Source organism: Chrysemys picta, chromosome 7 (genome assembly GCF_011386835.1).
Source record: "Chrysemys picta bellii isolate R12L10 chromosome 7, ASM1138683v2, whole genome shotgun sequence".
NCBI classification, from domain to species: domain Eukaryota; kingdom Metazoa; phylum Chordata; order Testudines; family Emydidae; genus Chrysemys; species Chrysemys picta.
The window spans coordinates 58,954,354-58,969,610 of record NC_088797.1 but is presented as its reverse complement, the minus strand read 5'-3'; the positions used below and the strand labels follow the sequence as shown (position 1 = coordinate 58,969,610).

The 15,257-nt window shown below is 46.7% G+C and overlaps 1 protein-coding gene and 1 long non-coding RNA gene across 6 annotated transcripts in view; one reads left to right on the top strand and one right to left on the bottom strand.

Moving 5' to 3' along the window:
- Positions 1–15,257, bottom strand: part of LOC135972691 (cytochrome P450 2H2-like) — a 35,427-nt gene that overhangs the window by 19,224 nt on the left and 946 nt on the right. For 2 of the 3 annotated variants that reach the window (XM_065551593.1, XM_065551594.1), the window contains exons 2-6: positions 12,740–12,902; positions 8,141–8,290; positions 3,857–4,017; positions 2,772–2,948; positions 2,259–2,400 (exon numbers count right to left, since the gene is read on the bottom strand). In XM_065551593.1, the coding sequence (XP_065407665.1) occupies positions 2,259–2,400; positions 2,772–2,948; positions 3,857–4,017; positions 8,141–8,290; positions 12,740–12,902 (793 nt within the window). Of the gene's footprint in view, positions 1–879; positions 1,068–2,258; positions 2,401–2,771; positions 2,949–3,856; positions 4,018–8,140; positions 8,291–12,739; positions 12,903–15,257 lie in introns of all 3 variants that reach the window. The other variant, XM_065551592.1, reaches the window with a different exon arrangement.
- The window catches only part of LOC112061093 (uncharacterized), a 32,676-nt gene continuing 32,081 nt past the window's right edge, over positions 14,663–15,257 (top strand). For 2 of the 3 annotated variants that reach the window (XR_010589173.1, XR_010589171.1), the window contains exon 1: positions 14,663–14,741. This is a non-coding gene — a long non-coding RNA (uncharacterized LOC112061093). The remainder of the gene's footprint in view (positions 14,742–15,257) is intronic. The other variant, XR_010589172.1, reaches the window with a different exon arrangement.

Genomic DNA, 15,257 nt, shown 5'->3' with positions numbered 1-15,257 from the left:
GATTGAGGACTCACCCCAGCATAGTCTATAGCCTGGTGTTTAGGATACTCACTGGGGAAATCTGAGTTCAAGTCCCGGCTCCAGAGTGGAGGTACAAATCTAGGTCTCCCACATCCCAGGAAAGTGCCCTATCCACTGCGCTAAAGCGTTAAAGAAGGGGGATAAAACCCACACCAAGATTTCTGAAGTAGACCAGATTTTTCCAACTTGCTGACAAATTGCAAAGATTTTCAGAAGTTAAATGAATATTTTTTTCTGATTTTTTTTGGTTTGCTGGCTGAACTAAGTTCAGTAACTGGCATCATCTGACTAACAGTAAGAGCCCGACTCCATTTTACAGAAACCTCAGCCTTGAAGCGTGGTTTGTTTTGTGGTGTGTATTTATCTGTACTGGTTTGCATTCAATTCCAGAAATGGGCAAAGGTGTGGGGAGCTCTGATACTTTTTAAACTTATTCATTCATTACTCATTTGCATGCGCTATTTTGTTTTGATTTGACCGAACAGTGTCAAGAAGTTTCCCCAGAAACACCACCCTTTGGCCTCAAAAAAGAGGGCAATGATTGCACGCATTGGTGTGATACCAAAATCTTAGCTGCACATCGTTGCTAAAGTTATTCTCTATTCCGTATCTTACTGCTTCGCAACTAGGCTCTCAAACCCTCTTCTGGATGGAAACCCTAACCTGCAGACTATGAAAGTCTGTTCAGCTGCATACAGGGGCTTGGAAAGTTTCAATATAATTGGTACATTCCTGGCAATTATTTAAAACTCCCATCACACAAAAACTGGCCAAACTATTTCTATTGTGAACAATTCAAAATTAAAAAGAGAAAAAGGCAGAAGAACTGGCCTTTTCACAGAAACACAGAGAACTGACCTTGGGGATAATGTATTGTCTGAAATGAGTGTCTCTAGTCACAGCACGTGGGACACCAAGAGGGGCAAGAGAGACGAATCTCTGGGTCTCATGGACCACAGCATCTGTGTAGGGCATCTGGCTTCGGTCCGCCATGCAGGGGCTTCGGCTTCGGCCGATCACACGGTCAATCTCTTTGTGAACCTTCTCTGTCATCAAATTAATGAGGTTTAACACGAAGACTAAACAACGGGATTCCCATAGATTTGCCCAACAGTCTGTCTCTCTGCCCGCAAAACACAAGTCTCAGCAGATGGACATTGGGAATATAACAAAACAGGTGAAATTTTGTGTTACAGAAACTACTGTGCTTCGCAGCTATGACAAAGGGCCAACAATGTAATTACAGGGCAATGATATTGTTCATACCTGGTTCTGTTACTAACTAGAGCACAGTGTAAAATTATCACCAGTGCATCTAAATATCTACTAAGCAAGAGAGTCCCAAAGGATCTCCCCGCCCCCGGCCATTTGCTAATATGAAATTGGAATTAGCACTGGATATAGCTGTTTTTTTTAGCACTGGCAGAGCTTTGATTTAAGCCCTTACATGATCCTGTCCTCTGTAAGCCCATTAAATCCAAAGGCAAAACAACTTTGCCTTCATTCAAGGGGAAGGGGCCTGTTTGACAGCCCTGGAATGTGAAAGCATCTGTTACCCACAGAACAGACACAGCCTGGTTAGTGGCAGTGCAGGCTTCTCTTTTACAAACACTGCAATTAAACACCCGTGGCTGGCCATGTCAGCTGACTCAGGCTCGCAGGACTCAGGCTACGGGGCTGTTTAGACGTTAGGGCTCAGGCTGGAGCCAAGGCTCAGGGACCCCAGGAAGAGGGAAGATCCCCAAGCCAAAACATCTAAACTGCAGTTAAACAGCCCCGTAGCCCAAGCCCTGTGAGCCAGACCCAGCTGACCCGGGCCAGCCACAGATGTTTAATTGTAGTGTAGACATACACATACACTTCCCTTATCAGAGAACCTGAACGCTGATCTGGATTTGAGAGAGGAATTCAGTCACAACAGCCCATTCAGCCTTTGGATCCTCGCCTCAGATGGCCAATATAGGGACAAGTAATGCCCATTGTACTGGTGCTTTTTGGATGAGAACTTCTGCCTGCAGGGGAGTGGAGTAAGAAAGTCCCCCAACACATCTTCAACTCACTTCACATGAACCAAAGAACATCCACCACATGGCAGTCATGCAGGTCACTGCCAACCCAGGCCAGATGGTATCTGGTGATTTATTGGGGGAGGGTCTGCCTACATTTACTGATCTATAGAGCCAGGCACTCCTCACATCTCCCCAAGATTTAACATTTTGTGTGTGTGTCACTGTTACCTTCTATTTCTGGGTATTTCATAAGAAGCTTGAGTCCATGTTTCAGGGTTTCACTGGTTGTCCTTGTTCCAGCAAAGAATAAGTCTAATGTTCCTCTTAACAAGTTCTCAGTGGTAAATTCCGACTGGCTGTTGTGTTGCTCCTGCAGAAAGATTTGGTAGAGATGGTTAATAATTGATTGTAAAAGCGTCGGATCTATTGTCAGAAGCCAAAGAAGTCTAATTTTCTACCCAAAATGTGACCCACCTGGCATCGTTATCAAATCCTACAGAAATGGGCCATAGTACTGGAGATTACAGCAGCATTATTGCAGTGCTTTGGGCCATTTCTGTTCACTAAGGTGGTTTTACATTAATCGGGTGAATAGGGCTTCTCCCTTTATATTATAATTTCCTTGTCTCCCTTTAGGGGCTTCTGAAAAGCCACATACTCTGTTGTTCCTTAATAAATAAATAGCACTGATATCTATAACCCACTCCCCAGTAAAGAGGAAAGGCTGCGGCTATCACCTACCTGTTTTATTTTGATGAGGAAAGCATCGATGAAATCTCGAGGGCAGCTGGGCTCCAGGGACTCTCTGTGCATCTCCACTCTCTCTAGAACAAACTTTCTCAACTCCTCAAAATGTTTAAAGATTCTCTGGTGAGGCCCAGGGATGTAATGCATGAGAGTCGGGAAAAAATTGTACAGCTGTAAAGATTGAAAGAAAAACACATCTTGGTTTTCCTGGGCAGAGAAGCTTCCTTCATAGTATTTACTCAAATGACTTAACTACAGCAGCACAGACTCTTCTGTGACATCTTATTTTCTAAATGGATTCTAAAGAACTTTGAAAACTTTACGAACTCACATTACCCAATGCATATATATTCCACACACAAAGTTCAGTGACATTCAGTTACATTAGCTAAAAGACTCTTCATTATTTTCAAAATAAAACCATCTTCAATAGACACATCTTGTTCTTGAAAAATCACACTGATGTGCACTATCTTAACTCTGAACACAAATTTTCTTGCCAAGTGGAAGCACATTATAGATTTTCAAAGGGAAATTTACTTTAGTCGTGCTGAGGTCGAATTTAAGAGACCCACATTCTCTGCCAATGAAACTCCATTGATTTCAAATGAGTTATGCCAGCAGACAGTTTGGCCCTTCATTTGGTACATTTAGTGAGGTTTTCAGGAAGGGGGCATGGAGGTAAGTGGCTGTGAGCTAGAAGTGAAAAGGAGTTTATTTTGGAGATGAGAAATGTGATCACATTCACTATCATGTTGCTTATGTGATAAGGCATGTGACATGTGATTGGTGTGGATGTTAACATTTTAACTGGCAACTTCCTTTACTGAAAATGTTGATAGTGAATATCCATAAGCAAATTTAATTCTGAGCTAATGACGTGTTTTGTGTGGGAATTTAAACAATACTTAGAAACAAGTTTGAAGCTGGGTTTGGTAGTAGCTGCAGCCTAACGAGAAGGAAACCATTATGGGAATCTGAAATAACACTTGTTTATGGAAAATTAATAGTTAAAGAAAGAAATTTCTGTCCCCTCCCCCAGTACAAAGGAGAAGAATAGAATAAATCCCTGAACATACCGCTGTCCAGGGAGAGCGCTGGAGCTTGCTACTTTCCTCTATGAGATTTATTAAAGTCACAAACTTCTTATCTTCATAGTCAAACCGGTCCCCAAAGACGATGGAGCAGATGACATTGGAGACGGCGTGGGTGAGGAAGAGGGTGGGGTCAAAGGGCTGCCCTGGAGTAAAACAAAACTAATAAGAGTCAGTTTTAATTCAGTGTCTTCACCCTCAGCATCAGAGTCATGGGCAGCACAGGGACGTTGTGGATCTCCAACCACAGGGCAAAACTCAAGGTGGGGCTGACAGCAATATTCCCTGGGGAGGGTGGGTTAAGGCTGCCCCAACCCTCACTCTTACTGCTCACACGCTAAATTAAACACTTGCAACTTTTTTTCTTGGCAATCAGTTTAACTCTGTCTGCTCTGCTGCTCTCTGCCTGACACACTGTGGTCTGACCAGGGGCCATCAGTGCCTCTCTGAGTGACACCTGCCTGTCTGACTTGGGGCCCATTTCACAGAAAGGATCCCAACCCTTTCACAACAGGATCCTGATCAGAGGGCTCTGCCTGAGCCATTGCATGTGTTGTTGTAGCATCATCACTAACTCCCAGAGCGCAGCAATCTCCCCTTGGCACTGACAGCCCCGTCCGTGCAGCGTAAATACACAATTGTTGTGCTAGGGAAGGAATAAAGGCTCCCAGCACAACAGCAGGGGGGATGGGTCTGCTTTCTGCCTTCAGAGTGCGCTAAGCAGGCCCCACAGCTCAGCTAACACAGCTGGAGAGACTGAATTTCCCACTGGCTCACGAGTGACATCTTAGCTTCCGTTTCAGGTTCTCCCTTCCTCATAAGCACAAGGAACACATGGGGCTGGTCACTAAGAGCTAACCTGGGGCTGCAGCGTCAAAGGGACCAGCACAACATTCCTGGAAATTATCGGCAAGAGTTCACCCCTCTGACCTGAGACCACAGTGCTCATGGGGAACATCCAGAAGCAGCATTTTCTTCATGCACCAGACCCCTGCCTGTGTCCCTCACCCTTCGATTCTCTTTGACTCATTCCCAACAGCAATATCTGCCCCTTGGCTCAGAGTGCACAAGTAGCAGCAGCAGCAGCACTAATGTAGTACCAATGGTGGGGAAGGGTCTCAGTGCATTCTCCTCTCCCACTCACAATTCACCAGATGGGCAGAGCCAACTTCAGTTTAGCTCTTAGTGTTGCATTAAATATTGCAAGAGGCAGGATGGTCTGTACGAGCCCCTGTACTTTTGCTGCAATTTAGCACTCAAACTCCTTTTCCTTCTGTGGATCCAAACCAGTTCACCCTCCTGGTATATCTGGGCAGTCCCCCTTAAATCTTAGGGCTCCTTCTCTCTAGGTGGCCCTGGTGAGGCTTTATTGCTTGGACAGCAGTGCTGAGGATGCCTGTCAAGTGCTAGGTACTCTGTGGGATTAGTAACTCATCTGTCATGGCTACCCCATCCAGCAATTCTGCTAGGAAGGTGGTCACATGCCCAAACATCACATTATATGATGTGCAGTCATCCCAGGGGTACACACTAGTCCTGTAGGCCACCATGACCTAGGGAAGAAAACTGTCCCACTTCTGTTGACTGGCATCTACAACATAGCTGCGAATGTACAGTTCAGACGCTCCACCTGGCAGAGACCTGGGTGTGGCTGGTCATGCCTACTGCTCAGAGCAGGAGTTGGTAGCCAGGATTAGGAGAGTAGGAGCCCAGGGTCAGACCCAGAGGTCAGATGCCAGAGCCAAAGTCAAAAATCAAGAATTGGAGCCAAAGGTCAGAGCCAGGTTACTTGGAATTAGGCAAGGCAGGAGCAGGAGCTATCACAACCATGGGCAAATGCTTTGAGCAGCCGCCAAACTGTTGCTGCAGCTGGGCTTAAGAGCTGGTCCGCTGTCTCTTCCCACCAGTCAGGTGGTGTAGCTAATCAGGCAGCCTATCACAGGCCAACTGCGCTCGTTAGGTTGCCCAGAGACGGACTCTGCAGCAGCCCCTGATTCCTGACACCAACAGACTGTCTGAGTGTGGGTGTTAAGGTGTAGTACAGGTCTTATTTATCTGAAGGACGTCACACACCCCTTAGAATAAGCATGATTCAAAATTTTTGCCTTTGGAATGCAAGGAGTGAGGTTAGCAACCATTTGTGCTTCTCGATCAGGCCGTGGATGAGCCTCTCCCCACTCAGAGAAGTAGCCTTCTCTCACAAGGGTGTACTGACTGACTCTCCCAGAATAACCATAGCTACCATTTCCAGAGCGTGGCTTGTCTGGGTGGTAACCATGGGTGCTCTGGGTGTAGGATGATCTGTCTTATGGGCCCTACAGGTATAACAAGACATCCATGGCCCCTAAGCGACCTGCACCATCCAGGCCAGTAGCATCAACTTCAAACCCTTTGGCTAAGCTTCTCCATCCCCAAATGTCCCTGTAACGGGGTCAGCACCCACCTCTCACGAGTGCCCCGTTTTCTCTGGCCAATATGCCTGCGATCACAATCTTTCTTCGGGGCAGCACCTTCCTCTGGCAGACGGCCCCCTTTGCTTGGTTGGTTGGTTGGTTGAGTGTGAGCTTGCTTTTGGCTTTTGTTCTTATCTCAAGCTGGCACCTGCCTTTCACAACCACCCTCCTTGCAAGCACTGTCCAGGCTCAGTCTCCTGGACAGAGCATCAGCATTCGTGTACTGTTAGCCTGGATGGTGTCTTATCTGGTACTGGAACTGAGCCAGCTGTTCCAGCCACCAGTGCAATTGTCCTTGGGCATCATGGAAATTATAAAGCCCTTGGAGGGAACCATGATCTGTTCTTCACAGGAATCCTTTCCACAGCAGGAAGTGGCAAACGTATTTTGTGAAGGTCACCACTGCCAGCAACTCTGCATTAGCCATGGAGTAGGTCTGCTCTGCTTTGTTCAGCATCCTGCTGACATATGCAACTACTCTTTCCTTGTCTCCATATGGTTGAGTCAAGACAGCACCAATACCAGCTTCACTGGCATCTGTATCTAGAATGGATGGTGCTGGGGATCTCAGTAGGCCCGTATTGTTACAGACATGAGCCTCCACTTTAGTTCCAGAAAGGCTTCTTGGCAGGGCTAGTCCACTCAAACATCCACCTCGTCTCTGCCAGCTTGAGCAGTGGCTGTGCAATTGTGGCAAAACAAATAATGATTCTCCAGTAAAAAGCAACAGAGGGTTCTGTGGCACCTTTGAGACTAACTCAAAGTCTCAAAGGTGCCACAGGACCCTCTGTTGCTTTTTACAGATTCAGACTAACACGGCTACCCCTCTGATACCATTCTCCAGTAGTATGAAACCAGACCAATGAAACGCTGCTCCTCAGTGACAGCACTCGGCACTGACCAGGACTGGATGGCTTCACCATCAACATCCCTTGAGATCATATGCCCCAGGTAATTTACTTTGTCACAGAAAAAAATTGCATTTTGCTGAATTCACCTTTAAGTTGGCTTGGCGTAGCCTCTCCAGCACAACTCCCAAGTTCTGCGGGTGCTTCTCAAATGACCTCCCAGTGATGATGCCATCAAAATACACCAGGCAAGATGTTTCCTGCATGTCTGCCAGGATGGCATCCATATAGTCCCCTGCTTAGCAGATCCATCACACTTCCTTCCTCCACTTTTTATTTTTCATGTCTATTTCAAATGTATGCTGCTTGCAGTACAGAACAGTCCTTCCTATCTGTTTGTATAGCATGCACACAATAAAGCCCCAATCTTGGGATCTGTGCTCACTACTGGAACATAAATAGTAATAATTAGTGGGTCACTTATAAAGCACTGTCCATTTACACAGTGGTTTCCAATCATTCCTGTGGGAGCCCATCATTATAGAATGTAGGTGCCAAATTTGTATCAGACGTGTAGCAGAGATGAAAATGAGAATAAGCAACTCTAGGCCTGGGTGTCTCATTAATGCAGCAGACTGAAGATAAATGGATCCACTCTTACCTGGTTCACTGTCTTAGCTTCTGCCAACTCTAGACAAACATTTTCCATTTGCTCACTGGCCATAGATCAGTGGGTAGAAAACATGGGAAACAATGGCCAGAAAAGGTCATCTTTAGACCTTTGCCCACATACTTTTGTATTATATTAACACAGTTAGTTATATGTGCAGATAAAGGCTTTAGTTAGAAGATGTTTGAACCAATATCAATATCTGAACCACTGCTCAGTATTTAATATCATGAAAAGCAGAAAGACTTTAACTGACTCTTCAATTCTAATTTCCAACAGACATAAAGTTGATCCTCACCATGAGTGTTTTTGAGCCTCTCCACCAGGAAATGGGCTTCCTCCAGGATTCGCACTTCAGAGCTCTTCTTCCCCATCCCAAAATTCCTCAAAGTGGTGAGGGTAAATCGGCGTAGCTCCTTCCACGGCCCCACACTGTTCATAGGAATACCTGAAAAAGGGAAGAGAATGGGAAAGAAAGGAGGGAAGGCCCTGCCACTCTAGCTTCTGCTCCTGCTGCACCCACAAACCAGCCAGAGACCTCTGCGTAATCACGGGTACTCTTTATTTACAGTTTACTTTCCCACCACCTTGTAGCTACAAACAGCTTCAGTCTTGCAGCCAGCAGCGATGAGCTCCCACTCCCTCTATTCTCCCTTTTCTTCTCTCCTTGGCTTCCTTCCTGCCAGCCTTTATGTCGCCCCTAGCTAACGAGGCCGGCAGCTGTTCCCCGTTTGCCACTTAGGCCTGGGCTTACTCAGCCCGTTCCAATTCCCCTTCCTTGATTGGAGTGGGTATGACAGAGGCCTGGCTCAGAGTTTCTTAGCCAGCACCCTGTCACAATTAACATGTCCAATACCTGTAGTTTGTTCTCTAACAGAGCGTGGCTCATCACAGGAATGAGGATTCTTCAAGTCACAGTAATTAGAGCAAAGTATATGTACTGGCACAAACTAAAAATTAGAAGTAAACTGGGAAACACATTAGTTTGCCAAATTTTAACCATTTAGGCTACAAATTTTCTGTCTGTGTGCCTCAGGTTGAACATTTTTTGAATATTTCAGCCAAAGCGTTCTGCCATTTCCATGAACAAGGTTAGGGGAAAATATGTTGTTCTACCCATGTTAAAAAATGCTGGGACCTTTTCTTTGAGAAACTCTAGCACTCCCATTTGGGAGCTGGGATTTGAAATTTGGCTAGGGGCTGACCTTTGTGTCAAGGTGTGACTATGCCATTCCCATGAAAATCTACCCAAATGTCACTAAATTATAAGCCCTTGAAAAATAGCATTTCACACATTGTCAGTGGAGATTTAAGGTATGTCTACACTAGGAAATTAGGTCGAATTTATAGAAGTCAATTTTTTAGGAAGCGATTTTATACAGTTGATTGTGTGTGTCCCCACTCAAGACAATTAAGACCATTAAGTTGGCGGAGTGCGTCCACAGTACTGTGGCTAGCGTCGACTTTCGGAGTGGTGCACTGTGGATAGCTATCCCACAGTTCCCGCAGTCCCCACTGCCCATTGGAATTCTGGGTTGAGCTCCCAATGCCTGATGGGGCCAAAAATTTGTCGCGGGTGGTTTTGGGTAAATGTCGTCAGTCAACCTTCCCTCCCTCTGTGAAAACAATGGCATCCAATCCTTTCGCGGCTTTTTTCCTGGGTGAACCGCGCAGACGCCATAGCACTGCAAGCGGGAGCCCGCTCAGCTCTCCGTCATCACTGCTGTTGCAGGCAAGTCTAAAGGGTAGTGACTCTGGGACATGTGCGGGCCTGTTTAGATTTTAGGCGCATCATATTCCTCTCCTTTGTCGCTGGAGAAGAAGTCTTGCAGCCGTTCTCATCAGTAGAACTTGTAGCCATTGGAACAGCAATGGTGTTTTGCTCGCTCCGCCACTTCCGCTGCAACTCTGCCATCCCGAGCTCTTGCAATCCAGCAGCAGATTGTGCAGTATGACTGAAAGCCATTGTCATATGTATGACTTTTAGCGGTCCTCGGAGCAGCAATGCAATGTTGTTTTGCTCGCTCCGCCACTTCCGCTGCAACTCTGCCATCCTGATCTCCAGCGACCTGGCTGCTCTCCCAGCCAGCAGCACTGTGCGGTCGCACCTACCCCAGCCTACCCTGTGCTCCCATAGCTCATGAACCCTGGACAGTAGTAAGGAGCAGTTGAACTATAGTCTTAGCAAGTGCAGAATGGTGGTGCAATGTGCCTTTGGATGTTTACAAGCTCGCTGCCGCTGTTGATCAGACCTCAGCGCAACTAGCATTTGCATTGTTATTGCTGCTTGCTGTGTGCTACATAATATCTGTGAGAGTAACGGGGAGACATTTATGGCGAGGTGGGAGGTTGATGCAAATCGCCTGGTGTCCGATTTTGAGCGGACAGACACCAGGGCGATTAGAAGAGCACAGCAAGGCGCACTGTGCATCACAGAGACTTCGAAAACCAGTTTCTCCTTGATGCAAACCCGCCCCCTTTGTTGATTTTAATTCCCTGTAAGCCAACCACCCTCCCCGCTTCGAAATAAAGCAACTATTGTTTTGAAACCACGCATTCTTTCTTCATTAATTAAAAATAAATGAGATAATGGAAAAGGTAGCCGCGGGTAGTTTGGGGTGCATGTCATCAGTCGCCACCCTTTTCCCCCCCTCCCGCCATGAAAGCAATGGCAGACAATCCTTTCGCGCCCTTTTTCCTGGATTATCCATGCATACGCCATAGTTCTGCAAGCGGGAGTCCGCTCAGATCAACACTGCAGTTGTGAGCATTGTAAATAAACACCTCACATTTGCCCTTGGAGATTTTAGCATATATATTGGCATTGTGTCTTTTGGAACAGAGTTCTGATAGCAATGATTCATCTCCCCATACAGCGATCAGATGAGCTCGCCACACTGGTCAAACAGGAAATGAAATTAAAAAGTTCCCGGGGCTTTTCCTGTGTACCTGACTAGTGCATCTGAGTTGAAAGTGCTGTCTTGAGCGGTCACAATGGTGCACTCTGGGATAGCTCCTGGAGGCCAATACTGTCAAATTGCATCCACACTACCCTGAATTCGACACGGCAATGTCGATTTCAGCACTAATCCCCTCGTCAGGGAGGAGTACAGAAATCGATTTTAAGAGCCCTTTAAGTCGAAAAAAGGGGCTTAGTCGTATGGACGAGTGCAGGGTTAAATCGATCTAACGCTGCTAAATTCGACCTAAATTCATAGTGTAGACCAGGGCTTAGTGTTTAGCGGCTAAAGTCTCCAAAGATACTGTCATCACTGGACATACACCAGCACCACTCAGCTCCTAGTGCTGGTCCACAAATAAAGATGATAACCTACTACTGTTAATGGTTACTCCATTAGCTCAAGTGGCAGAGGTCTGTGCAGTGGAGCTAAAGTTTCCAGCGGCATCAGCGTAACATATTATAAAAGTGGCATCCCAGCCTAGAGGCGGTAGGAGAGAGAGATGTAGCCCTTGGGAGGTGCCAGAATGATGGTCACTGGTGATGATGAGGGAGGTGATGGTGATGAGAAAGATGATGGCTAGCATTTCAGGTTATTCTACAAGGGATGGTGTGAGTATATGGATGTGCAGATGTACATTCCGTAGTATCTCTATCTACCTTACTGAGTTGGGATGTTTGTGACAGGACTAAATGTATTAATAAACAATATTTGTAAATATAAAAGAGTTTTTATAGTGTGAGTGTTGCAACTGTGCACATCAGGGTTCCCAACTGTATAATAATTTTTATAATTCTGGGCCTGATCTTGGGGGCAAGAACCTGGCAACCCTCAAAGTGATAACTGGGAATTCTTAAGAAATCTATATAATTAATACATAATCTAAAGCTCAGGCAACAAAGTGAAACAATAATAAAAATAATCCTCCACCCCTCCTGGGACATACCTAGTCTAGTGAGGACAGGCAGTGGCATGGCTACAATGGCAGAAGTGGTGCAGTTGCCAATGCCCAGAAGTTTATGGGGGCTCAACCAGATGGAGCAGTGCTCCAGCACGTCACCTGGAGCATGGCGTCGGACAGAGGAGCAGCCAGGCCAGCTCTGTGTGGCATTGCGACTGGGTACTCAGGTTTGGACTGGTTGCCCTTTGTCATGACAGAGTAGTAGTCAGCCGAAACCTGAGTGGTGATGCAACCCTGTGCACCAAGTCACAACCCCACTGATCACTCCAGCTGGACTCAGGCCACGTGAGTGTGGGGTGGGAGATGGGCACCACTGGGCAGCCAGGATTGGGAGTAGCAGCCCTAGCCTGGGATGGCAGTGGAGCGCTGAACTGCTGGGTCACCAGTGAGGGGCCAGGAAGGTCTCAGGGGCAGTAGGTGAAGGGCTGGAGGGCCAGTTGTTGAGGTGTTATAGGGGGAGTGGGAAGCATCAGTGATCTGCAGGGTGAGGGATTGAGGGCAAGTGGGGTGAGATGTGAGAGGTGTGGAGGGAAATAGTGGATTTTGGGGGTGATGAGGTGAGTTGTAGGCTGGGATGTTGTGGGGGAGGGAGGAAGGTTGGGGGCTATGGCCTGTGATTTGAAAAAGGGGCTACCTAATCTATTCTTGGACCAGGGCCCTCTGGGGCCTTGTTACACCACTGAGCTTGGGAAGAAGAGGATAGGAATTCATGACCCTCTTGGCCTGTCCAGCGCTGGTCTCCTGGCTGTATTCTGGCCCTTCTGTTATGCGATGGCCTAGTCACTGCCTCTCACTCACCTGTAGTGAGATGTTACCACCCATTCATGTCAGGGAGCTAGTGGAGTAACAGGGAATGGAACCAATCTTTGCTACTGTTCTAAATGAAACTCCAGCTGCTTCCCCTTGTGTCGTCTCAGTTGTGTTTTCCACATACAGAGAACATCAGCTCTATATGCTGATGTTTCTGGAAATTTACCTTTTTTGTCGGGCAACCTTTCAAATACTGGCATACGTCCTCTGTCACTGAACTCGTCCCCTTGATCAATCAGCGCTTCCTTCACAACTTCATGTCCATACAGCACCACAACCCGCTCTGAGCCCAAATATATTGTGAAAATCGGGCCGTACTTTGCACTGAGCTGTCAAAGTTAACACACAAAACCAGCACGTTTTAACATAAATCCACTTAATTAAGAATAAGAATGTGATCAGATCAAATTACAAATTAATGAAAGAGCTCATATGCGGCTAAGATAATACTAGTCAGAGTTTACTATTCTGATTTGGGAATTGCCTGACATTTGCTTCAGTTTCTAATCTTGATGTTCTGTTAACACTGTGTTTTTCCTAGAGAGATAGAGTGAGTGTGAAAGAAGGATCATTCTATCTGTGTTATATAATTATCTCATCCTGATAGCAGTTGGAATTAATGCAGGTCCTTTCATTTGTGAGCTCTAGCAATTTGCACTATTTAACTAATGACAATTCAGTTCTACTCTGAAAAATGACTGTGTACAAATGACACTTCTAACGCCACAGAACTCCTGCCTCCATTTATTCATAGCAACATCTGCTGACTTTATAATGACAAGACAGTTTTTCCTTATTCCTGTCAGCCCTGCAGAGCCAGAGAGAGAGTGGAGTGAGATTCTGTTCCCCCTTTTACATTACAAATAGACTTACTGCCTAATTTCCAATCCATTACACCTGTGCAAATCAACCACAATGGGGTTACATATCTGTAACTCTTTACGGTAGGATTCAATGAGAATGAGGTTGAACAGATGTAACTGGGGGCAGAGTTTCTCCTGTTTAACTTTTATTATTTGCGATGGTGAGCAAGAAGGAAAGAAACCAACTTGGCAGTCAGATCCCAGGCTGTGGATTGCCATTCGCATGTGAGATGATGGTATTTGAGATGACAATTATAGTGAAACAATAGCATGGGCAGAACAAAGCCATTTTTTCATAGCTGACCTGCAGTTGACACCTTACCATCCCCTTGTGAAGCAGGCAAATATCATTACAGCAATTTTACAGATGGGGAAATTGAGCGCTTAGGTGACTTACTTGGATGCACCCATGGGCTACATCTGCACTTGGGGCTACGGGTTTGATTCCCAACTCGAGCAGACCTACTCATGCCAGCTCTCATTGGGCTAGAACTAAGAACAGTGGCATAGCCACAGTAGCAGAGAGCGTGGCATGGGCTAGCTGCCCCAAGTACATACCCCAGGGGTACAAGTAGGTTTATGCTTAGAGTGGCTAGCCCACGCTTCTGCAGCTATTACTATTTTTAGCACATTAGCTTGATGGCATAAGTCTGCCCATGTGCGCTGGGAATCAGACCCCAAGCTCCAACTGTAGATGGAGCCAGAGTCTGTTGCAGAGGTAGGAATAAAAACCAGGTCTGACTGCCATTTCTCGACAGACCCCACTAGACCACTCCCCCCACAGTGTGATTGTCTATACAGCTTGCAGTGAAGCTGGGCAGGTATATTATGGATTACCTGTGACTAAGACACCTATAATAAAAGGCATACGTTAACATGAACAGTTTATATCTAGCATTCAAGATTGATTATTTTTGCGGAGGGGGGGGGGAGAATTAAGACTGAACTATGAGGAGTTGAGTGACATGGGATTGTCACTGTGTAAACGCCAGACATTTCACAGAGTTCTGCTTGAGCTACGCTCTGCTTAACCTCCAACGACAACCAACAGGGCCGGCTCTAGGCACCAGCAAAGCAAGCAGTTGCTTGGAGCGGCAGATTTGCAAGGGGCGCAAGAATCCAGCATAGGAGCTAAGAAGCAACAGGGGCCCCTGGGAGCTGTAGTTCCTTGGTTAGCTCCCTGCCTATAGAGCCAGCCCAGGAGCAGGGAAAGAACTACATTTCCCAGCATTCCCTTGGCCACTAGCAACAGGAAGCGGTGCGGGAAAGGAGTATGGAACTGAAATCTGCAGCTTGCTGTGAATGGTAGGAACAGAGCCAACTCTAGGTTTTTTGCCGTCCTCCTCCCCCGCCCACACCCCCTGCTACCCCAGCTTTGGCCCCCACCTGCACTCCCCTGCTGCCCCAGCCCTGGGTTCTTCCCCCCGACACCACCCCTGCCGCCCCAGCTCTGGCCCCCACCTGCACCCTCCTGCTGCCCCAGCCCTGGGCTCTCCCCCGCCCACACCCCCTGCCACCCCAGCCCTGGGATCTCCCCCAAAGAAGGAATTGGGGGGACTAAATGGACGGTGCACCTCTCTATCTGAAGCCTAGCAAGGGAGGTATGTGGATCCCACTAGAATTTAAAATGAAAAGTAAGGGAGGGGAGGCTCTAGACCTGGGCAGCTTTAGATACAGTAACAGGCACTTAGGAGGATTTCCACTTCTGAGCCATGGAAGCAGAAATTGACTTTTCCTCTCCAGATATAGCTAATATTCAGAAAGGGAATCTAGCACCTGTGTTCCAGATTTGAACACCCTCAAAATTCACGAGTACTCAAG